Source organism: Parus major, chromosome 24 (genome assembly GCF_001522545.3).
Source record: "Parus major isolate Abel chromosome 24, Parus_major1.1, whole genome shotgun sequence".
In the NCBI taxonomy this organism is placed as follows: domain Eukaryota; kingdom Metazoa; phylum Chordata; class Aves; order Passeriformes; family Paridae; genus Parus; species Parus major.
In genome coordinates this window covers 962,253-986,774 of record NC_031792.1, presented here as the reverse complement: position 1 = coordinate 986,774, position 24,522 = coordinate 962,253, and the positions used below count along the sequence as shown (strand labels likewise).

The following is a 24,522-nucleotide window of genomic DNA, read 5'->3' as shown; positions in this document are numbered from 1 at the left end:
GGAAACACGGGCTGTGTGAGGATGTGGATGTGGAAACACGGGCTGTGTGAGGATGTGGATGTGGAAACACGGGCTGTGTGAGGATGTGGATGTGGGCTCGGGCTCCTCTCTCCCTTCCTTCCAACCCAGTGTTTTTAAAAGCCAGTTCAGAGCGCCCTGCCTGTGCGAGCTGCTGGGAGGGAGGGCGGGGAGCTCGCCGGGTGCCCTCGCTCAGGTGAACGAACCTGGTAAAGCTTCCCCCAGCTCTCGCCTTCCTCCTGGGCCAGTGTGGGGCACTGGGGACACTGCCCGGAGGTGACAGTGCCACCCGCCCCCAGCCACCCCAGCGCCCGCTGCCCCTCCACGAGGGCTCGGCACGACTTTATCATAATGCAGCATGAATTTCATTAGCTCATTTTGCCTCTGAGCCCGGAGATAATTTAATCCCGGAGTGGCTTAGGAGGCGAAGCGCGGTTCAGTCTGCGGAGCCCCACGGCCCCTCTGGCCGCCAGCCGAGCCGGGCTCAGGGCTCGGGGCTGCCTGGGCTCGGTGGGGCTGTGCATGGGGAAGGGGATGTGGCACTCACACCCTTCCCATCTCGTTAGGCAGATTTTATAGCGTGAAATAACTGCGGGAGCCGCAGAGCGAGGGCTGCGCTGACCAGAGAGGGGGTCCCTCTCACGTGCCTCTGATTTTCCTTCCATCTCATCACGGGAAGGTTTACTTAGCAAGCTGAAAAAAATCATTACATATGCTGCTAGTGGCCTGGTTAATTAAGATCTACAGTTCTCTGGGTAGGAAAAGACGACCTATATTTACTGTATGTAGGAAGACATCTGTCAGCTCAAAGCGCTAGATATCCCAGCGCAGGTTTGTCCTGCTTTTGCAGGCTCTGAATTGCAACTGTTTTAAGCTCTGATGCAGACCAAGTTAATTTTAAGATGACTGTTACTATTCTAAACATAAGGAAGGGCATATTTAGCCTCTCAGTACTCAAGAAGGCAAAACCCCCTGCATGTTTCTAGTAATTTTTCCCTAACAGTTTGCACAAAACAACAACAACAAATCCTATTTGGTTTCTGCAAAAGAATATGTTCGAGGGTGATCGTAAAATAGATTATTTTTAAATCTGCAGATGGTTTCCACATATTCCTCCTCAGCTCACTGCAGCTTTCCACCTCAGTAAACTGGTTTGTAATTTAGCCGAGGGCTGTGGAGCAAGCGTTCTGTCGTCTTGTTTTTCTTGTTCGCCTCCTTTACCCCCCCACGCCCCCCTCTGCTTTTTGTCCCCTTTCTCTCCTCTCTCCTTGCTCGTCCCCTGCCGAGGGGCTGTCGGTGTTGGGATGGGTGTGAAGGGACAGCGAGCCGTGCCTGGCGCTCCCCACACCCCGTGGGCAGCCCTTGTGGGGAGCTCCTGGGGGCTGGGATTGGGGCTGGGGGGTGATGCCACGGAGCCCAAACCCCGCTCCCCGCTTCACTCCTCACTGGGAAGCTGTGCCTCGCTGGCCAGGGGGTGGCTGCTCCCATCCACACCACCCCCTGCAGCTGGGGGAGTTATCGGGGGGCTCGGGCCACGGGGAAAGGGTGAGGGATGCACAGCCCTGGAAAAGATAATTAGAGGAAGGATGCACTTCGAGTTCTGCAATGGCGGCTCCCCCCTCCCCCCGCTCCCTGGAAGAAAACACTGCTTTTTTTATTTCTTTGTTCTTTCACGGTTCGGCATTATAATTATTGAGATTTCACTGCAGGGCAAAATGATCATTTGACAATGTAAGTGGGGAAAATAATTCTCGTGTTATCCAGCAGCCTCACTCTTATTATAATTATGGCGAAACTCCTGCAGACTGAAGTGGGGGCAAAGAATTTCCTCCTATGTGGTGTTTGGCTTTTCAAGATTTCTCAAGATTTGATTGCAGATGGGAGAATTTTTTTCCCCTCCCATCAATAATCCGAGGTTGGTGATGGATGGCGAAGGACCAGGGTACCTGTTGTTTTCCCCTTTGTTTTCATTAGGCATTTTCCATTTCTGTCATTCTCGGCGCTGGTGATGGATTTTTATGAGCAAATATCTCGGTTCAAGCCATTCGGAATTGTTTGCACAGTAATGTCTGCAGCGGCAGCAAAACCCAATTAAAAAATCAGAGGAAAATTGATGCAAAACTGCAAATCAGCCCCTCTCAAGATGGGGACAGCCACGGCTCGTTCCGTGCTGAGGCAGGCGGGGGTGGTGGTGGGTTCACCCTGGCTTGGCTGGGCAGGTGGGGCAGGAGAATCGGAGAATCTCCAGATGTGCTTCTTTGTGCGCCGTCCTTCCCAGCGTGGTGTGGCCACCACATTCCCTGTTCCATCCTCCATCCTGCTCCATCCTGTGCCATCCTCCATCCTGTGCCATCCTCCATCCTGTGCCACCCTCCATCCCATGTCATCCTCCATCCTGCTCCACCCTCCATCCCATGTCATCCTCCATCCTGCTCCATCCCTCACCATCCTCCATCCCTCACCATCCTCCATCCCATGTCATCCTCCATCCTGCTCCATCCTGTGCCATCCTCCATCCCATGTCATCCTCCATCCTGCTCCACCCTCCATCCCTCACCATCCTCCATCCTGCTCCACTCTCCATCCCTCACCATCCTCCATCCTGATCCATCCTCCATCCCTCACCATCCTCCATCCCTCACCATCCTCCATCCCTCACCATCCTCCATCCTGCTCCATCCTCCATCCCGTGCTGCCATCCCGGTGCCCAGCTCCCCTCACCATCCCTCTGCGGGGCTGGGAGCCGTGGCAGGGAATCACGGTGTGGTGGCAGGGAGGTCTGCTGTCCCCTGCCACCCCGGGGCTGATGGAAACGAGCTGACAGAACACAGGCAGCATTAGCCTAATTATGGCCATACCCGCTACCTCTGCGTGGATTTTCCTTTCTTAGCGACTTCCTGTTTTCCTCTTTGAGATGCAAATTTTTGCACAGTCCTCGATCCAGATTTTCTCCTCATTAGCATGAAATCTGACTAGTTCCGCGGTTTTTTAAATAGCAAATTATAAAAAAAAAAAAAAAAAATTAAAAAAATTAAATGCTGTGCACAAAGTAGCAGCGAAGCCCCCTCCCTGTGATTCTCGGGGGCAGGAGGTGGAGGGGCTGGTGAGGATTTTTGGGAATCACTCAGCCACAGCCGCGTTCTCCCACGCGAGGCTGCTCAGCTTTGCTCGTGCGTGGCCGAGCGGGATGCGGGAATCAGCGCAGAGGGGCCGGTGGGCAGAGCCCCATCCCAGCCCACCCATCCTGTGCTAGGGCACACACATGTTCAGCCTGCGTTTTGTTTTGCCTCCTCCAGGAAAACGAAACTCGTCGTAACAGGAGGTTAAAAAAAAAAAACCCAAAAAAAAAACCAAAAAAAAAGACGCTCCAAAAATCCCTTTTTGAATTGAGTGTTCTCTTGGTGGGGTTTATACGTTTTTATGCCTGCCGTAATCGCAGCGCGCTGTAGCTCAGCGCTGGGAGAGGGCTGGTGATAGAGCCGGAGCAGACGGCACTATTTTGTGGTAAATGTCACTCTAGTAATACTCAGCTCTGCTCCGAAATAGAAATACAACCCTCGCTGGCGTGCGGCGTAGTGAGCCGGGCTCGGGAGCTGCTCCCCTGCCAGCCCCGTGTCCCGATGCTCGGGAATGCTTTTGCCTGGCATCGCCCTCCCCCTCCCCAGCTTCCCTGCCCAGCCCCTTCCCCCCCCCGCTTTCCGCCACATAATGAGTTTGATAAGAAATTGTCTCGTTAACAGGATTAGCCATGGAAATCTCTAGTCCCCTCCTATTCATTTTGTAATGCTCTTCATCCTGTTCTGTAATTTTCTGCTGGTATTAGGCGGCTCCGGACCACCTCGGGAGATTAATTCCTCCTCCTTTGGCAGTGCCAGCGTGGCTGGTGACAGGAGGCTGCTCCACGGGCAAGCCCCGGCCCCGTGGCCCCCACCCAGGGGATTCCTCCTCCTCTTCCTCCTCCTCCTCCTCCGTGCTCTGGTTTAGTGGAAGTGTGTCACTCCCAAAGTCGCTTATGCAAACAAACCCAAGTGTCCCCAAACACTGCTGGGTTTCACTGCCAAGCGCTCCGGTGACTCAGAGGTGGATTAAAACCCGGAGAGGCAAACTGTGCTCTCCCTCATACCCGTGTGAATCCATTTCCGTGGGCAGCATAATTCCGGATTTACTTCTAGGAACATGACTTGCAAGACTGGCCCTTGGGTAAATAATGACTCTTGATTTAATAACTCCTGCCAGCCCTGCAGGATACCTCACTTCCGAGGGAGCTAATAGAGAGAGATCTTTCCTAACATCTGTTTTCCCAATTTTGCCGACTCGTGAGCCTGGATCTGGGAAGCGGCATCCATGCAGCAGAAACTGCCCACTGCCAGTGAGTCCGGTGAGGATGGAAAACATCTGGAAAACACGGTGTTCCCAGTGCTCCACTGGAGCCACGTGCTGCCTGCTCACACCCCGATGCAGGGAGCAGGACTGGCAGTGCCAGCTCCTGATTATGCCCATCCCGTGTTTCTTCTGGTGTGTGTTTTCCTAAGCCCTGACAAGAAAATCCCTGGTTTTCCCTCTCTGCTACCACGTCAATGAGCACGCAGTGTCCCGGGCACCCCCCAGGGCAGGGTGACAGTGTTCACTGACACGTGGCCCTGGTTGCCGTGCTGTTGCAAAAATTCGGTGCTCAGGAATCCCCTGCAGGGATTCCTTTTGGATTTTTTGGCTTGTGATATCCCTGGAGCGCCAGGAGTGGGGACCTGGCACGAGAGCTGCTGGACAGCAGTGTGACAGGGAGGTGACAGTGACACCCTCCTTGTAAACCTGTCCTGCTTTTTGCTTCTCTCTCTTGTTTCACATCTCCCTCTCAGAAAAGCCATTTAAATGTAATTCTGTTCTTAAACCCTCTCCCTCATGCATGCCTAATGAGCAGCCGGCAGAGGTGCCGGAAACGGGCCGAGTAGGATTCAATCTCGCCGAGTGTCGACAAGTCATTTGGAAGGAGCCCTGGGAGCGCGCCCAGTTTTATTACAGCGTAATTAGAAATAAAATCTTGTTGCGGGAGGAGAATGAGAGATGGGTGTTAATCCTGTAACGGGAGGAGATGGAGCCATGCTTATAAAGGAGATTAGGGAGGGGAGGTGGAAAGCCCGTCACGAGTCCCCGATTTCCACCCCTCCTGTGCTGCTCCCTCTGCTCTGGCTCCCGCAGAAACTATCGGTCCTTTTGTCGGGAAAAGGAGGAGGATGAGGAGGAGAGGAGGATGAGGAGGATGAGGAGGAGAGGAGGATGAGGAGGAGAGGAGGATGAGGAGGAGAGGAGGATGAGGAGGAGAGGAGGATGAGGAGGAGCACAGCCCGAGCTGCTGGCTCAGCTGGCACCGCGCGCATTACAAATACCCGTGACTGCTCCAGGTGGGAACCTCTGGCTGAGCTCACAGCTCTGCTGCCTTTGGAAGGGCTGGGAGCAGGGACGGCCCCACAGCTCCCCTGGGATCCCCACGGCAGGCAAACACGTAAATAAATCTGTCAGATTTGTGCAGGTCCTATGAAATTTGTATTGGGCTCAAGTTACAGCTCCTCTTTAGCATCTCCGCCAGGGAGGGATGCGGGGAGCTTTAATCTCAGCGCCCCCTCTGCTCCCAGAGCATTTGTGTGGCATGAGCTGGGCTCAGGCTGCTGAGATAAAAGGCAGCTCTGGTGCTCGGATGCCAGCCCGCTCCTGTGCCCTGTGTCCCCTGCCCCGCTGAGCAGGGCTCGGGCTGTCCCGGGGGCGGTGATCAGTGCCATGGGGCGGGCAGGAGTGTCCCTGCTGTCTGGGTTTCCTGTGGGTGTTCCTTGTCCCCAGGCGAGCTCCATGCCGGGCAAATGGCATCCAGGAACAGCAGCCACAGCAGAAAAGTGCCACTGTGGCAGCGGTGGAAAATTACAGGCTTTGCTCTTTGGGGCTTCCCCCTCCGTGCCTTCCCCCCGGGAGGCGTTTGTCACTTTAAACGTGGCCAGAAATAGCTCCAAACAGTTATTGGATTTGTCCGGGATGCCTTGGGATGCACATGCTTCCAGTATGGCTAATTCATAAACGCTGGCACCTATTGATTCTCCAGCAGTACCAGGGGAAAGTTATCTCATTAGTCTTATGAACTATAAAACGTGCTCCCTCCTGAAGCCCTGACCCCGTTGTTTTGATAAATCTATACTGGATGGAGCAGGAGCTGCTAACCTGCATCGACTGTAATCTTTCTCTTGGAATTGGGAGCCCCTTGGGAATGATGCTGGTTTTCAGGGCTACCACTGGCAGCTGGATGTGGGAGAGGTGTTTGTGTGTGTGTACTCAGCGAGACCACGCAGGAGAGCCCCTCTCTCACCCTTATTCTTTTCCCCAGGTGAGGGGCCTGGGAATTTAGGTAGAATTTAGCTCATGGTGGGCTGTGTTTGATCCAAGGGCTTTGGTGAGCTATCTCCAAAGGCAGCAGCTCAAGTCTAGCTGGAAGAATTATTAGAGGCACCGTTGCTCCAGCCTGGCCACGGATGTGCTTAATCCTCTGCTTCCTGTAAAGCCTTTCCACCTCCTGGCAGACAGAAAGATCTGATTTTACTTGGTGACCTTCGACGTTAATCTGCCTGGCAAACTCAGCAAGAAGTCATATTAAGCCATAAGGGTGAGGTCTTTTGAAGCCACTTACATCAGTTAGAGCCCCATGTCTCCCCTGAACCAGCAGAACGCTCCTCGACAGAGCCGCTTGTCCCCTCCCAGAGAAAATAACCAAAGGAAGCTGTGCTGTCAGCTTGGGTGGATCTCACACGTGATGGAACCGTGTCTCCACACCGTGCAAGGGGCAGATGCCTCCTGTCACTCCACGGTGGAGATGTGGATCCTAAACCTGCAGGATTTCTGTTCCTTCCTGTCCCTGGGGTGGCTGTTATGGATGGAGCCCCATCCCAGAGCCTGGATCTCGGGCACGAGGCTTTGTTTCCAGCCCAGAGCACGGCAGCAAAGCCTGTGGATCCCCAGACACGGCCGCGTGTGAGGGTGTGGGCTGGGGCTGCCAGCACTTCGCAAAATACAGCCCCGTTACCATGGAAACCGGCTCCCCCCATCTCAAATTCCAGTGCAGCCAATGTTCTCCGCTTACTGGTTTGATGGGAGATGAAAAATTAATGTTTGATTTGCATGTTATTGCAGTGCTGTGGGACCACTCCCCCTGCCCCTCCGCGGGGGTCGCACAGATCCCGCTGGCGGTGCCGCACAACACCCGCAGAACTGCACCTCTGGCCCCAGCTGCAGACCAGAGCGGGCCATGTGCTGCCACACCGCTGCTGCCGTGCCACAGCATGGAGGTTTTGGCTGAGCTTTTGGCCCAGAACCCTCCAAGCAGGGATGGAGTCACAGGGGTGCTGTGGAGATGTGGGGATGGGGCTGCCAGCTCGTGCTCCCGCTGCTTCCAGGGAGGGTCAGCACAGGGTGCCAGCCTGGCAGGTGCCTGTGCCTCTGGTAACCACAGTTGTCTGGCATTATGATTAATTATTTGCTGTTTCTTTGCTGTTTGGGGCCCCTCACTGTCTTGTATCGAGCAGTTGGAGTCAAACACGCACATCTGGCTGAGCCACAGCTGGAATGGGTAATGCCAGCACAGCTCGGCGCTGCCGTTGCCTTGGCTCGTGCCAGGGACACTCCCTGGTTCCCTGGGTGAGGATCTCAGCTTTCTGCTGGTCTGTCACCTGCAGTGCTTGTAGGGACCTGGGCCTGGTGTCCTGCCCAGGGTGTGGGAGCCAGAGTGCTCTGGGAGCATCTGCCTCTTGTCCTCTCACTCGTGCTTATTCTGCGCTCCTGAGTTTGACCATGGAGCTTTCTTCTTGTCTAAATTGAGAATATCCAGGTGCTTCCAAAAGGTGCTGGAAGTAAAATCAGTTGTTTGGCCTCATCAGCCATATCCTGGCTTAGCAGGCATTGTGCAGGACTTGAGGGAGCCATTTGCAGATGTTGCTGATTTACAGGCCGGGTTTAAAGGTTTGCACTCTGAGCATTCAGCTGCACTAAATTACCTTCTGCAGTCCTGGGGTCTGGTAGGGGGTGGTTTGGCTGGCAGCACGGCGCAGCCGAGCAGATGGAGCATCCCATCCCAGCTGAGACTGGCGCTGGAATAAACCCCAAAGCCTCACAGAGCTGGGGGTGAAAGCCTGGCTTGGCACGGAGGGGCAGGGCAAAGAGCTTTCCAGGTGGGCAGGGAGCCTCTCCAGAGCCTCGGCTTATCCTGCTCTCCATGTAGCCACTACACAAGCCTTTCTATTCGTGTTAATTACTGTTATAATTCATGATGAATTGCAGGGGTCAGGAGCCAGCCAAAGACTCCTTTCCCCTGTGCCAGGCTCCAAAACCTGCTGGCCTGAGGGGGCTGCTCCAGCAGCGCTGCCGGGTCTGTGCTGCCCTGGCTGCTCTCCTGCCACCTTCCTCCCGGGGCTCAAACATCAGCCCGAGCCCTTATTTGTTTTCACATGATTCTAAGTAAGTTAAGCTAATTATTAACACAGCGGGACGGATTCACTTTTAATTGCTGCGTTGCCATGGAGCGCGTGGCACCGCGGAGGAGCGGCGTGTGCCAGAGCTCCGTGCCACATGCTCTGCTCACCCTCCTCACCCCGAATCCGAGCCCTGGGAGTCCAGGTGTGTGCAAAGACACCCCAAACCCACCATTACACCTGGGCAGGTGTGTGTGCTTGGCCAGGGTGAGTGATGGAGGGAGGCCGTGCCCACAAACACTGGTACTGCTGTTGCGCACACAAGGTTCCTGTGGCTCACCCAACTTCACCATCCTGCCTGAAACTTCAGCCGGAGCTGCACCCCGATGTGGTGGAGGTGGAGGAAGGTCCCTCTTTCCCTGCCGCAGCTCCGGTGCCAGCTCGGAGTGCAGAGGCTCTGCCTGACCCAGGTGCTCAGCCTGGGGCCAGGAGAGGCTCCTCACTCTTCTCCTCCCTTTGTGTCTCCAGAAAATAGGTTTTTTATTACTTCTTATGGAGGTTTGTACATATCGGACGTGCAGAAGGAAGATGCCTTGTCCACCTACAGGTGTATCACCAAGCACAAGTACAGCGGGGAGACGCGGCAGAGCAACGGCGCCCGCCTCTCCGTCTCAGGTGAGCCCGTGGGGCTGCCAGCGTGGCCGAGGGGGGTCCCGTGCCCGGGAGGGGGCCCAGCCGCGCCCGATGTCCGCTCTCCTGCTCGCTTCCCCGCCTGCCCACAGCAGCCATCCCGCACGGGGAGCGATGGCATCGCCAGCTCGGGTCCCCGCAGCGAGGGGACATGCCGGTGCGGGGCTGGCGGTGCCCGGGGGGCTGGCAGTGCCCGGGGGGCTGGCAGTGCCCGGGCTGTGCCCCGCAGCCCCCCCGAGCCGGGCGCGGTGCCGCGCGTCACCCCGAGCGGGAGGCGACGGGGCGCACGGCGATGCGATGTGACAGCCCGCGATGTGAGCAGCCTGACGCGATGTGACGAAGATGCAAGCGATACTGCGGCGGAGGCAGTGCAGTCCGGAGTGCCGGGTGTCTCGGGGCGCTCCCGGCTCCGCTGACTGCCCAAATTACTCCGCTCGGCAGGGAGGGAGGGAGGGAGGGAGTTCTCCCGACTGGCGGCCGCCGCTCGGTGCAGCGCGCCCGCTCCCTGCCGTGTGCCGCTCCCATCCCCGGCTGCTCCCGCTCCGGCTCCCCGAATTAACGGCCCGGAGGGCAGGAGGAGAGGCAGGGCTTGCCCAGCCTCTCCTCCCGGGGACCCGCGGGTCCCATCCGTGCCCGTCCTGCCACACGTCCCGGCTGTGCGTGGGTGTCGCCGGGTGTATCATCCCCAATCCGCGCGTTTCGAGCTGGCCCGGTCCCCTCCTGGTCGCTGTCATTATTTACACGTCACGGCGTTTTACTTCTGCTTGGGAGTAATGAAAGAGGTTTCTTTCCCCTGGAATTTAATTTCACGCCTGAGACTTAGTGATTAATTTTCTCCTTTCCCAGCTGCCTGATGGGCCCTTTTGCTTGTAAATTTTGAAATGTGCCACAAAATTTGTGTATTTTGCACCAATTAGGTGTCACCTTGAGTAATTCCTCCGGTGCTGAGTTTATTCCTCCCATCAGCTATTTAGGATGTGTTTTTCCTCCCACTTCCCCACGTGCCTGTTGTCCTGGCTACCAAGGGCTGTGCCGGCCGGGTGGGACAGGGCAGCCCGTGCTCCCCAAGGATAATGGGGTGCATCCTGCACTCCTGTATGGCAGAGCCACGGGCTCAGGGGAACGGGGAGAGCCTCTCTCATGGACGGTTCGGACTGGGTGCAGTGCTACCAGTGTCCCTGAGGCACCTCGCCCCATCCTCTTCCCCGAGTGAGCCCAATTCCTCTCCCAACCCAGACCCGGCAGAATCCATCCCCACGATGTTAGACAGCTTCCAGTCCAGGGAGGTGAAGGCGGGCCGGCTGGTGGAGCTGCCCTGCATCGCCTCGGGCTACCCCAACCCGGCCGTGCGGTGGATCAAGGACGGGCGGCCGCTCCCCGCCGACAGCCGCTGGACCAAGCGCATCACGGGGCTGACCATCAGCGACCTGCGCGTGGAGGACAGCGGCACCTACATCTGCGAGGTGACCAACACCTTCGGCTCCGCAGAGGTCACGGGGACCCTCACCGTCATAGGTGAGAGCCCATGGGCGGGGTTTAGTCCTGCTGCCTTCTGACACCTAAAGCTTTTATCAATATACAGCTTTAGGGGTTTGTACAGCTGTATAAACAACAGCCTTGTATTTTGGCACAGCGTTTGGCTCGCTGGAAGCCACTGTCTTGCACGTGTCCGACGTGTTGGGTGCTTCTGTGCTTTGCTTTGTTGATTTACATAAAATTTATGTCGATTTACATAAAATAAGCTCTAGCCAAACAGTAAATACCATCTGGGCAGGCCAAGTATTTATCACGTGCTGTTTTCCTGGGGGTTCCTCCTGTCACCGGGATCCTGGCAGTAGCAGAGCCACTGTGCCTGCCTTACCTGGAGCAGCACTGCTGAGCACGGTGCCAGCCAGCCTGCTGTGTCCCCAGCTCAGCACTGTCCCTGTCACATGGACCACGTCGTCATCCAGCCATCCTGCCACCTCCCCACAGCACCCCCGCCGGGGGCCTGGGGCTGACGTTAGGAGCAGGGGCTGTCAGCAGCGGGGACGGTGGCGGTGCCACCTGCCCGATTGTGCGGTGACATTTAACGCGTAGCCGGGCAGGGGGAGCGGAGGGAGCGCAGCGGGGATGAGCTGCCTTCCGCTGCAGTGCCCGGCCAACGCCTCTCCCCTCTCTCACAGACCCTCTGCGTGTGACCCTCACACCAAAGAAGCTCAAAACAGGCATCGGCAGCACCGTCATCCTCTCTTGTGCCCTCAGCGGCTCCCCCGAGTACGTCATCCGCTGGTACCGCAACACGGACCTGGTGGCGGTGGATGACTACATCTCCATCCGGGGCATCAGCAACGAGACCCTCCTCATCACGGCCGCCCAGAAGAGCCACTCCGGGGCCTACCAGTGCTTCGCCACCCGCAAGTCCCAGACGGCACAGGACTTCTCCATCATCACGCTGGAGGGTGAGCCGGCTTCCCGGGCTGGGGGCTTCTTCCTCTGCCCCTCTCTGAGGGGATGCTTTGTGCATGGCTGGGGGGCAGGGACACCCACTGGGGTGGGGGTCCTGAGGCTGCTGCCAGCCTGTTCCTGGGCTCTGTGTGCAGACCGTGGCACGGACGGGGAAGGACCAAAATAAGTGTTGACTTGCCATCCCCAGCCCCTGGGTTTGCCATTTTCACCAGGCAGCTCTCCCTGATCCAGCCCACCGAGTGTTTGGAGAAGGGATGGCCTCTGCTGAGGGAGGTGTCTCCTCAAGCTGGCATCTGTATCAGCCACCGTGTCCCCTGTCTGCATATCCCTGCCCCAGAGGGACACCAGCACAGCCGTGTGTGTGTCACCAGCGGGGCTCCTGTCCCTGGGGTGGGAGCTCAGTGCCATCCTGCTGGCGGGTGACTGCTGCTGCCTGCGGCTGCCGCTCCCTGACCCCCGTCCCGCTGGGTGCCCCCCAGATGGGACCCCCCGCATCGTCTCCTCCTTCAGCGAGAAGGTGGTCAACCCCGGGGAGCAGTTCTCCCTGATGTGTGCCGCCAAGGGGGCCCCGCCACCCACCGTCACCTGGGCGCTGGACGACGAGCCCATCCCGCGGGACAGCGGGCACCGCTCCAACCAGTACACCATGTCCGATGGCACCACCGTCAGCCACATGAACGTCACCAGCCCGCAGATCAAGGACGGCGGCGTGTACCGGTGCACCGCGCGGAACTCGGTGGGCAGCGCCGAATACCAAGCGCGAATAAACGTAAGAGGTGCCTGTCTACTTTTAAATATCAGAATAGGTCTTTTACTGGGCTTTTTGGTTTTGGTTCTGTTCCCCGACGGATCGCTCTTCCTCGCCTCTCCCTCTTCTTCCCGGCCGTGTGGGTCTCCCTGGCTACCCCAGCCTCGTTTCCTGAGCCCTGCCCCGCTCCTCCCACACCTGCAGGGTTGAGCTCCTCTGATGCTTTAAGCAGGGAGTTTAACAAAGTGGAAAGCAGTTCCAGAGGCTCAGAGAACTGGAGCTTGGCTTTGCAGGAGTCCCAGGGCAGCACTGAGGTCCGTTCACCCTGCCTTGGGGTCTACACAGGGTGGGCAGGCACCCCCTGAGGGACCCCATGCATGGAGGAGGAGGTGGCAGGCCCAGAAGTGTCCCAGGTCCCCCGTGCTCTACCCCGTTCCCTACGGGAGCCCCACTCCTCGGCAGCCACCAAGGCACCAGGACCTCCGTGACAAACGATGATGAGGCAGCACGTGAAATCGTGGAAAATGAGCTTTGATTTGTCATGTCTGCATTTTCTTTGTCTGCTAAAAGCCATGGCCGCGTTAATCACCGTGTTATTACGGCTGCAGCGCGCTGCTCGGTGTGTTCCGGGGACCGCTCTCAGGCACGGGGTACGGTGTAAGCCCCTGCCCATTAATAATCCCCAATTAAAGCTCCCAGGCTTACAGGTGGGAGCGAGACAAGATAAGGGAGCGTTTATTTGTCTGCTGAGAATGAGGGTTGAAGGGCTGTGTTTGTCTGTGTCTCAGGTTTGAAATGGATCTAGTGGCTTTTTGGCTGGGATCCCAGGAGAGTCGGAATTTTGCTGCCGTTTACTGCTGAATTTGGAGGAAGTTCATCCCTCAGCCAGGAGAAGCCAGAGCAGCGTTTTCAATGAGGATGTTCCCTTGTCTCCCTCTTTCCCCTCTCTCAGCTCTTGATGGGCTGTCACTAGATAAGATTCGAGTTTCTTTTTCAGTGGCACAGAGCATGTCCCTCAGACAGGCCCTAGACATGGTTACAGAGCGAGATGCTAATTCCTTTCTTCCTGCTCCTTCTCTTGATGTGTCCTAGAATGAGGAACACCGTCCATCAGCTGATCCTGAGTGCCTGTTAAGCTGTTATCCTGCTACACCCTCAGGATGAGGAGTCAAGACAGGGTTAATCTTTAGATTACTTCGCTATTTTATGCAGCGGCTGGGAGAACAATGTAATTATTGATGCATGAAACCTCTCGTTTAAAGGCTCACCTGCAGCATTTTCCCAGTCCTCAGGCCTCTCCAAAGCCAGACACAAACTGGTGGCTGTCTGGCTTTTCAGTGACACACAGGTTGGCAGTGGGGGGCACAGAAATGTGGGGCTCAAGGAAGTGAAATGTTTTTGCCAGTGGAAGTCAGGTTCCCATAGAAGCTCTTGCCAAGGATGTTTGGCACAATGCAGGCAGATTCCTCCTGGGAGAGGCAGAGAGGCTGTGATGGTGGGGGAGCTCTCCCCATCTCTCCCATATCTCTGGTGCCCGGAGCAGAAACACAGACACCACGCGACCTCCCGCAATGGGCAGCAGGGGTGCGTGGGCTCAGCTCCCCCAGGCTGGGGTGGGATTTGCTGTTTGAAGTGTGGCTGTGCCCCAGGAGCACAGCCCTGCTGGTAGGTGAGGAAGAGTAGCTGTAGCTGGAGGTCGCAGCCGAGAGCGGCTGTCCCCACACGAGCTGTGCCACCTCCTCACCCAAAGCAGGCTGGCTCCCGGCTGTCCTGGTCACCTCCTCTGCCTGTGAAGCTCGCTCTGGAGTAGCAGCAGATCTGCATGCAAGCAAGAGGCCCTTCGGAATTAACCTAGCCTGCCTCTCCCTTCCTCCCGAATATGTAGGTCCCCCGAGCATCCGCGCCATGAAGAACATAACAGCGGTCGCGGGTAGGGACACTTTCATCAACTGCAGGGTCATCGGGTACCCCTATTACTCCATCAAGTGGTACAAGGACTCCCTGCTGCTGCCCGATAACCACCGCCAAGTGGTCTTTGAGAACGGCACCCTGAAGCTGATGGATGTGCAGAAGGGCATGGATGAAGGGGAGTATCTGTGCAGCGTGCTGATCCAGCCCCAGCTCTCCATCAGCCAGAGCGTCCACGTCACCGTCAAAGGTGAGAGGGTGGGGACGCTGCCCCTGCATGGCAGGGAGAGCTCACCCAGGTGGCTTTTGGGATCTCCCTGCAGTGGGATGGAGGAGGAGGAGCACCACATGGGGAGCTGCGTGGCCAGGTGGTGGCTGTGCTCTGTAGTCACCAGGCCCACGGGAGCTGGCTTGGCTACCTGGTCCTGCCTGCCGCCGGCAGCTGCCCCGAGCCACGCCGTATCCATTTCCCCTTACAAGTGATGGAGCAAGGATTTATGGTGTAAACATAGCGTATTAAAACATCTAACCTTTGCTTGGATCACCTTCACCGATGTTTTTCTGTGTGTGCTAGCTTTTAAAAAAATAATACTTTCGGTCTTCCGAGCACACAGAACATCTTAAAAGCTTCTCCAGGCCATCAATTATTCAGCCCCATTGAGGGAGCTATCAGTCCTAATGAATTGAGCCGGATGCATTCCCTCCCAGTGACTGGCTGAGATTGCGCTGGGAGCGCGCGGTGCTCCCGGATCTCCCGTCCTCAGGAGCTGTGGGGTCGCCTCCACCCATCGCCAGCTCGGTGTTTGCAGTAAATCATTCAGACAAACACGGCGGCGCTGGGGACAGAGCTGGCCAATTGTCATCCTGCCTCTCACCCAGCGGGGGATTGGTGCACTGGATTTACTCTGATCCCCCTCCCTCCCTTCCCAGCCACCATTTTCTTATTAGGAATCAGGTTAGCGAGAGAGCGCATCAAGCTGATTAGAGATGCTACCACTTGATTAGCTAATGCCCTTCTCCAAGGCTTCCAGAGGGGAGAGGAGGCTGTGGATAACCTGTCTGAGGGCGGTGCAGGGAGGTCTTTGTGCCCCTGGGGTCTGCAGGGCTTGGCCAGCCCTGCTTTCCTCACCTCACATAAATCTCTGTCCATGTGGAGCCCCTGGGCTTGGGAAGAGGCCAGAGAGGTTGGTCTTGTCTTGGGACAACGGGACAGGCAGGGCTGATGTGAGGAGATCACCTCAGAGTGTTTGTGAGCAGTTAAATTGTGGGATTTGCTGGGAGGTGCCCTCAGAGGGTGCAGGGTGCTGAAGTTCAGCTGAGGATTTGTGTATCCTGGGCAGCAACTGCTGCTGAACCCTTCCCAGTGTGGATTTGCTGCCTCGATCAGTGGCCAGGGATGGGCTGAGGTGGGTGAGCAGGCTGGAGCATGGTGCAGCACGGGCCAGACATCTTCATTCCACTGCCGGAGATTTACACCCAGTCCTGCTGGCTGAATTCCTCATTTCCTCTGGCCCTTGGGTAAAAGGCCAAAGCTTTCTTGGAAAAGAATAGCAAGGGGCCTAGAAGAGAGTCAGAGAGTGAATAAACGTAACTGTGTAGCACAAGGAGCGTGGAGTGGCGCGGAGCACCATAAAGTTTTTACAGCCCCAAGTGCCTGGTGACCACATGAAATGCCACCAGTGAGTTATGCAGGTCCTTCCAACCATGCAGCAGTAAAAGCTTTACAATTCCCTCTGGCACTGCTCCCCCCAGGAACAGGGATGTGCAGGCAGCCCCAGCCCTGTTCACGAGGGATCATCCCCATCTTGTGCTGAGGGATATTCCTGCCCAGGTGTAGCTGCTCCTGCTTTGCCAGGGAGCCCCAGGATCCCAGTTTCAAACCTTCCCCACTCTGTAGGGCTTTGCTGATGGGGGGTGCAGCTGAGGCTTCTTCCCTGCACTTCCCCAGCAGCACAATCCAAAATCCAGCCTCCCTCCTCCAAGGTGCCCTGACAGCTCCCTATTCCTGCAGACATCTTGGAAGGTTTTAATTAATCCCATGTGGGTTGGTGCCATGCTGGGGCTCCCACACAGCTCTGCTCAGGTGGCTGCAGCGTTTTGGGGAGCGCGGGGCTCACGCAGGGCTGGGGCACTGTGGGGCGATGCTTCACCCCACGGGAAGGCAGAGGCTGCTGGCAGGGTCACCTCTGGATTCGAGCTGCTGGGATGGGCTCTGCCCTGGCACCGTGGGCAGGCTGCTCCAGGCTGCGGCCAAGCGAGAGCCTGGAAGCTCTGGAGAAAGGAGAATCGCGGTGGGAAGTGATCTGGAGAGGAAAAGGGAGTTGTGAGCTCTGTTTGTGGGAAGCTGGAGCAGGGAGAGCTTGGCTGTCGGCCGGAGGGGCGTGTTTGGAGAGGCGCGGATCCACAAGCCCATCCCCGCTCTGCGATAGACTGCAGTGCATTCCCAATTAATTATTCATTAATTATGGAAAACAGGCAGCACTGGCTCCATGGCTCTGGCAGCTCAAACCACGTTGCCGGCAGAGGGACAGGCCAGCCCTGCCTGTACCAGCCTGGCAGTGGCTCCCACCTGGGGGACAGCAACAGCTTCTGCTTGCCATGCTCCAGAGCAGGCAGCAGTGCCAAGGCCTGAGTGATGGGATGGACACAGGGTGGAGGTGGGAGCCCAGGGAAGTGTGTGGGGGTCCAGGGAACTGCCCCGTGCCTGCATGAGAGGGCAGCTCCCTATGCCGAAGGGACAATTGGCAGGCTGCTAATTTAATTATGGAGACTGCAGAACTAGGATCTCATCTACCAGGTGCTGAGCCTTGTTAAGCTAATTGTCTCCCTCTCTCCGCTTTCTTCCCCCTCCCACATTGCCAGAGATGCTGCAGTTGCCTAATTAAGTTATCAGAAAGATAATGGCTGGTTCTGAATCCAGTGCCTTTAAGAAAAGCATCCATCTAATAATGGCTTTTCTGGGAATGGATAAATGCTGAGGTGGAATTTTGGGTGGCACGTGCTGGGGGTGGCTGGGGCTTTCCCCAGTGCAGGGTCAGCGTTTCTCCATCCCACTCTCAGCAGGGTGGCCCTGCCAGGTGGGAGAAGTCTTCCTGCTGTTCTCTGCTTGTTGGCACCTCCTGCTGACCCCTGGCCGTGTTCCCAGTGGAATCAAACGCCTGTCTGAGTTCCTGGGCTGCTTCTCCTGCTGGGATATCTTCCCCAAGCCCCACTGCAGCCCATCCCCACTGAAGGAAGGCTTTCCTGGGTTGGGCTCTCCAGCATTCTCTGCCTCTCCTCTCCACAGTCCCTCCACTGATCCAGCCCTTCGAGTTCCCGCCAGCCTCCATCGGACAGCTCCTCTACATCCCCTGCGTGGTCTCCTCCGGGGACATGCCCATCCACATCACCTGGAGGAAGGATGGGCACATCATCCTCTCTGGCTCTGGGGTCACCATCGAGAGCAAGGAGTTCATGAGCTCCCTGCAGATCTCCAGCGTCTCCCTCAAGCACAACGGGAACTACACCTGCATCGCCAGCAACGACGCCGCCACCGTCAGCCGGGAGCGGCAGCTCATCGTGCGGGGTGAGCCTGGGGGTGACCCCAACACCTGCATCCCACCTGGACCCAGGGGGAAAGGGAGGGAGAGCAGCACAGGGGGGAGCTGAGGGAATTTGGGAGGGTGAGGAGCGAGGCTGAGCCGCGGCACCCCCGTGGCCACAGGCAGTGGGGTGCTGTAGGGATCTGATGGGGATTTTCCTGCAGTGACCTTTCTCCCAAAACTCTTCAGTGCCTCCTCGTTTTGTGGTCCAACCCAACAACCAAGATGGCATTTATGGGAAAGCCGGGGTGCTGAACTGCTCTGTCGATGGGTACCCCCCTCCGAAAGTCATGTGGAAGCACGCTAAAGGTAGGGATGGGTCACGGCAGCGTGTGGGGATGTCAGTGCAGACTGGGGAGCGTCCCTTGGGCACGGCCACCCCAGCTCTGAGCCTCGTGAGAGCTGCTCTGCCTCCACTGAACTCTGTGTCTCTGTGTCCCCTCCTAGGAAGTGGCAACCCCCAGCAGTACCACCCCATCCCCCTGACGGGCCGCATCCAGATCCTGCCCAACAGCTCCCTGCTCATCCGCCACGTGCTGGAGGAGGACATCGGCTACTACCTCTGCCAGGCCAGCAACGGCGTGGGCACAGACATCAGCAAGTCCATGTTCCTCACTGTCAAGAGTAAGTGCCCAGGGCTGTGCTGCAGGGTTATGTGGGGCAGGGACCTGCTCCTGGCATGGCCACGGTGGTGACCAGGGGAGCAGAGATGGGCAGGTGACAGTGGCTGTGGCAGAGCCTGGTCTGGTGCAGCCTCCTTCTCTGCTCTGAGGGTTCCAACCACACCAGCCGTGCTCCAGCCTCAGCTCTGAGCATCCCCACGATCAATGCAGGGCACGGGAGGGCATTGATTCCTCCCCTCCAGGGACCCGCTTCCCTTTTGCTATTAAACACACTTTGTCTTTAATAAAACCAGGCAATCAATCTACATCATCCAGGAGGAAAGGAAATAGCTGGGCTGCTTTGACAGGGATGGGCTGGGAAGTGTTGTTAGACACCGTGTTTGAACTGTGTGTGTTATTGGATTGCTCTCCCGTTGCTATCAGCAGAATGTGTAATTGCCAGCTCCGTGTTAGTTATTGGGCTCGTTGCTGCTGCGAGCATTCAAACCTCCAAAAGGAGGTGGTGGAGGGGGTCCAGAGCCATCACCCTCATTCCTGCTGTCTCCAGGCAGGCCCGGGGTCAGGATTGGCCTCAGAAGGGCTAAACTTTGCCTTGACCATGCTGGGAAAATGGGGCAGTGAGCATGCTGTGCCAGAGGGGATGGAGGCTGCTGGTGAAGCTGTGGGAGCCACCACCCCCTGCTCGCCCACCCAGGACGCTGTGGGCAGAGGGGACGTGCAGCCTTTTCTGGTCACCACCATGGCCTCCCCTCCCTTTCTTCCCCAACACCAGCAGCTGTTTCTCTCAGGGGCTTCTCCCCTCCCCAACCCAGCCTCTGCCTTCCCAGGTTCCTGTTCCCCTCCCTGTCAGCTGTTTAATTTATCCCTCCAACTGATGAATCAAACCCAGCGACTTCAAACAAGGCACTTCAATGAGGTGCAGGTACAAAGTCGAGGCGATTAATCCCGAGTGAGCATGCGAAGTCTGGGAGCCCGAACTGGAGCCGTGTCCCTGCTATCTCCTGTAATTGCATCCCAGGACAGGTTGCTTGCTGACTTGAATAGCACATAACCTTATTATGCGAGTGCTTTTGCATCTCCCGGAGCCCTCGCTGCCTTTGAAAAGGTTTGGATGAATAGGTAGACGAAACGCCACAGCCAATTAAGCATTAGATGGGCTCTTTGTTTTGTTTCATTTCAGGGTTTTTGTTTGTTTAGTGAAATGTCAGCCCAATTAAAGGGAGATCAGCACTGGCTTTCCCTGAAAGTCAGGCCGCTGCGGACTGAGTTAAATGAGAGTTAATCAGAGCCCAAACAAAGCGTGCTGGCGGTCAGCAGGGGAGAGGGCAGTGCCACGGCCAGCTGGTGTCACACATCCCCTGCCCTGACACCACAGCAAGGGGCAGAGCTGGGACAGCCAGCTCACACTGGACACTGTGTGGCTGAGTTCCATGCACTCGGCAGAGCCAGGAGCAGCTGGATGCTGCTTTTGCCAGGGGACGGTGGGTAGGGAAAGCCACATTTGCCTGGGCAGTGTCATCCATGGAGCTGAGGCCACCCTGTCCCTGGGTGCCATGGCCCTGGGCTCTCACACCATGGCAGCCTGTCCTTCCTGCTGAAGGAGCTCAGCAGCGTGCAGCGGGGTGCAGTGCTGGAGTGTCTGAGTGTGCCCGAGGGGACGGGCTGGGCGCAGGTGAGGGGCCCAGCAGCGCGTGATAAATGCCATTTAGCACATGGCTGCACACCTGCACGGGTGTCAGGAGCGTGTGGGATGGGGACAGTCACATCCCCGAGGCTCCTGCCGGCTGTGCCGGAGCGGCAGCACCCTGGGCACTGGGGAGGGGGCTCCTCCTGCTCCGAGCCAGCACCCCCATGCCAGGGGTCCAGCCAGGGGCAGGTACAGGGGTCTCTGTCTGTGGTCGTGGCACAGCCCTCTTTGGAAGTTCGCTGCCACACAGCACGAGCATAACTGATTGCTTCCATGCAATTTGAATTAATCTCATGCTTCAGGTGAAACTCAGCTAATCAGTGTAGAAAGGAAGCTGAGACGGGTGCAATCAAATTAACATCACAGAGCCAGCTCCAAACAAGAAAGAGGGGGGCGAGGGAGGCAGGCACAGCCCTTGTCACCCTTGTCAGTGTTCTCATTCAGTTGTCACCAGCGCTCTGCGAAGCGGCTCGTGCCCCAGCCAGCTGTGGGACGGTGCCTGCCGGCTTCCTTTGTTCCCAGGCTTATCTGTGCCCAGCCAGCAGGACCAGCCTCTGGTTGTGGCCTTGTTAACAAGGCCGCGGGCACAGGGAGAGCCTGGCTGGGTGGCTGGGCCCTGGTGGGCACAGAGTGGAGGGCACAGGAGGCGTTGGAGGTGAGCTCTCCTCGAAGGAAGTGTGTCTGCTCAGAGCTTGAGCTGTGGCTGATGGCACATTATTGATGCCCCTGCACCCAGGAAGGGATCACAGGCTGGTCAGGAGCAGCCCCCAGCCACCCTTGGAGGTCCCTGCAGCCAGTCCCAAGCAATCTTGTCCCTCTGCAAGCTGCAGAGCTGCTCCAGGGCAGGTGTTGGGCACCAATGCCCCAATCTGTGCTATCCTCACAGCTGCTTGGGGTTTTCTTGGGGTTTGTTGTGTTCTTTTCCTGCTCTGGACTACGTGCAGCTCCCCTGGGACCCTGGCAATTGAGAGAAGTTGATATGTTTACATCCAAGGAGCTGCTTTTAATCAAACATCAATAAGTGCATTTCAGTGAAGCAGAGCCTGAAACGGAGCTCCTCTCCCGGGGCCTCTGCTGGCTGGGCAGGGGCCGGTGCTGCCGAGGCTGCTGCAGCCCTGTGGGGCTGTCCTGCCCCTTCAGCCCCACGGCCACACACCCTCTGCTGCTGTGCTGAGTGAGTGAAGGGACCACACACCCAGTGGCCCTGTTTGCCACGTTGCAGGGTGGCCCCTCGATGGTTTTCCACGGCAGGAGCAGGGGACAGTGGGCCTGGCAAGACCTGCCATGGTGCCAGGACTGGGTGCTGAGCCCCTCTTCCCCTGTGCTGTGCCCCTGTGCTGTCAGTCAGCCCTGCTTTGGGGCGAGTGCAAGAGCTGTCCCTGTGCTCTGTCCTCACCCCGATGGGACATGGGATGCTGGGGCTGGGACAGTCCTCCCCAGGCCTGCCTCTGTCCCTCTGTCTGTCAGGCAGAGGTGTCAGAGCACAGGCAGGCAGCTGGGGATGGGACAGGGCAGACTTAGGAGAAGTCTTGGGCTGCTTTTTGTAACCCTTGGTGCCCCAGGCTGCACTGCCACAACATCCCTGCTCTTTGCCATCCCCTGCCAGCTCGGGGGTGCCGTGTTCCCCTTGGGGCAGGATTGTCACACGGGCACCAGGCTGGGCACTGCACTGTCCTGCACCCCACACACTCCAGCAGCGCAGGAGGAAAGGTTTCCTTCGCTGTTAATTGAATTACATTGCCACAGAAAGCCGAGGAGTCGTAGCTCATTAGAGCCTCTTGTGTCCCATTAGAACAGTGTGTGTTGCCTTTGCGGATTGTCATTATCATACATTACTGCAGGACTCAGCACTGCTGTTTGTTTATGCATTACATTTTTTTCTGCTTACCCAGCCTGCCCTCGGTCCCCCAGCCCGTTCCTCCTGTGTGGTGCCTGCCACAGCCGCTGCATGGCACTGGGGTGGCACAAAGGGCTTGCCTCTTGGAGCAGGGAAGAGCCAGGCCAGGGGTCATTACAGCACCCTCACAGCACGGATCAGCCTTCCCCATCCACGCTGCACCCACTGCTCGAGCACCTCTGTGTTCTGCACCCCAGCCAGGTGGTGACCACGGCACAGGGTGTCCCCACTGACCCCGTTTGCATATTGGGGTGACTGTGAAAAAAAAAATCATCTCTGGCATCTGCAATGCAAAGGCAGCCTTGCTGATGGGAAATCACACTCTGTATTCTGCCCAGGTTTATACGAGTGAATTATGCAAATCCGTGATGGAAAACATTCTTCCTCTCATCCTCGGGAGTGTAAAACCTTAGTCAATAATTCATACCCGCACGTCTCAGACTGGAGGCTTTCTCTTCATTATAGTGTGCACTTGGTTATTTGTCTTTCACGTTTTATTGTCTACCCCGGTGTAATGCTATGCATTATAAAATTTATCTGCTTCATTATTTTATGATCCTGAGCTGTATAATGCAGCGAGACGGTTCCGCTCCGGGCTGCGGGGCCTCTCGGTGAGAGCCGCATGCGCCGTGTCCTCGGTGGGTCCGTGGGCTCTGTGGGGCCGGGCAGCCACAGGTGGCACCTGCCCGTCCCCTGGGCACACGGGTGATGCTTTGTGTCCCCACAGTCCCTGCCATGATCACCTCCCACCCCAACACCACCATTGCCATCAAGGGCCAGACCAAGGAGCTGAACTGCACGGCGCGGGGCGAGCGGCCCATCATCATCCGCTGGGAGAAGGGGGACACCGTCATCGACCCCGACCGCAACATGCGCTACGCCATCACCACCAAGGACAACGGGGACGAGGTCATCTCCACCCTCAAGGTGAGGGCTGGGGGTCCTGCAGCTGCCTGGGCTGCCGGGGGTCTCGCTGGGCGTTGGAGGGAAGGTGTGGGGAGGGTGTGGTGGTCCCCATGGGTGTCACAGAGCCTGGCGCTGCGCTGAGTGGCAGAGCTGAGCCCAGAGGGGTGGCGTGTTAGGGGTGCCAGGGGAGGGATGGCAGCTCCAGTGAGTGGCTCTGTGGTGGGAGCAGGCAGTGATGGCAGGGGACAGTAGCTCAGTCTGAACTGGCTCCTCTCCCTGGAACACTGGCAGCTGAAACCAGCCGACCGTGGGGACTCCGTCTTCTTCTCCTGTCACGCCATCAACTCCTACGGCGAGGACAGAGGCTTGATCCAGCTCACTGTCCAAGGTAACTCCATCCCCCCTGCGTGAGCCCTGCAGTGTAAAGCCCCTGCTCCTGGGGGCCTTCTCTGCCTGTGTCCCTAACCTGCCTGCGTGTTCCCAAGAGCCCCCTGACCCCCCGGAGCTGGAGATCCGTGAGGTGAAAGCCCGGAGTATGAATTTGCGATGGACACAGCGGTTCGACGGCAACAGCATCATCACCGGCTTCGATATCGAGTACAAGAACAAGTCAGGTAGGTGACAGTGATGTCCCCTCCCCAAGCCACAGTGGGGCTGGGGGCTGGCCTGCACAGACAGGTGTGGGACTGCCCCACCGGAGCCTCCAAGGGAATATTCTGCATCCCGGTTCCTTTGATGAAGAAAGGAGAGAGCAGCATTAATGAAATATGGTAATTTCTGCTGGATGGGAGCATTTGAAAGGGAATATGAAAAGAGACAATATTTGCAAAAAGTTGAACCCCAACGCACAGCAGCGAGGGGGGGAAGCAGCAGCACCTCTCCAGGGGTGCAAGAGCTGGAGGTGCCTGGGGAACCTCACCTGTCTGAGCACAGCCCCTCAGCACTGCTGGCCCTGGAGGGGATTCAGGCTCTGACTCTTCTGCCTCGCTCCACCGCTCTTCCAGATTCCTGGGATTTCAAGCAGTCTACACGCAACATCTCCCCGACCATCAACCAGGCGAACATCGTGGACCTGCACCCCGCCTCTGTGTACAGCATCCGCATGTACTCCTTCAACAAGATCGGGCGCAGCGAGCCCAGCAAGGAGCTCACCATCAGCACCGAGGAAGCAGGTGCCACGCTGTGCTCCTGGTGGGGATGGTGGGCAGGGGGAACACGGGGGCTGCAGCCTGGGGGGAGGCTGGATGAGGTGCAGCTCTCCTAAAGCCAGGGGTTTTCCTGCTGAGGGGCTCCTGAGCCTTCTCAACGTGCTGTTTTGTGTTTGTCTCTCGGCAGCTCCCGATGGCCCTCCGATGGATGTCACCTTGCAGCCCATCACGTCCCAGAGCATCCAGGTCACCTGGAAGGTGAGTGAGGCAGGGATGGTGTGGGGGCTTTGTTTTTTGCCACGAGGGCTTGGCCAAATGCTGTCCCAGCTTGTCCTGAGACCCAGCATGTCACCAGTGTTACAAGAATCAATACAAGAATTCTTCCTGGGAAGAATTCCCCAGGAAAAAGGAAAACCTGGAGGCTGGG

At 57.4% G+C, this 24,522-nt stretch overlaps 1 protein-coding gene across 3 annotated transcripts in view; it reads left to right on the top strand.

Annotated features, from left to right (window-relative positions):
* DSCAML1 (DS cell adhesion molecule like 1) overlaps positions 1-24,522 on the top strand; it is a 92,837-nt gene that overhangs the window by 55,051 nt on the left and 13,264 nt on the right. Inside the window, exons 4-16 of one of the 3 annotated variants that reach the window (XM_015649922.1) lie at positions 8,988-9,134; positions 10,386-10,664; positions 11,315-11,590; positions 12,077-12,373; positions 14,231-14,503; positions 17,540-17,818; positions 18,024-18,143; positions 18,282-18,458; positions 22,769-22,968; positions 23,239-23,335; positions 23,433-23,561; positions 23,952-24,119; positions 24,283-24,353. In XM_015649922.1, coding sequence (XP_015505408.1) covers positions 8,988-9,134; positions 10,386-10,664; positions 11,315-11,590; positions 12,077-12,373; positions 14,231-14,503; positions 17,540-17,818; positions 18,024-18,143; positions 18,282-18,458; positions 22,769-22,968; positions 23,239-23,335; positions 23,433-23,561; positions 23,952-24,119; positions 24,283-24,353 — 2,513 coding nt within the window. Of the gene's footprint in view, positions 1-8,987; positions 9,135-10,385; positions 10,665-11,314; positions 11,591-12,076; positions 12,374-14,230; positions 14,504-17,539; positions 17,819-18,023; positions 18,144-18,281; positions 18,459-22,768; positions 22,969-23,238; positions 23,336-23,432; positions 23,562-23,951; positions 24,120-24,282; positions 24,354-24,522 lie in introns of those variants that run through there. The other 2 variants (XM_033519713.1, XM_033519714.1) reach the window with 2 other exon arrangements.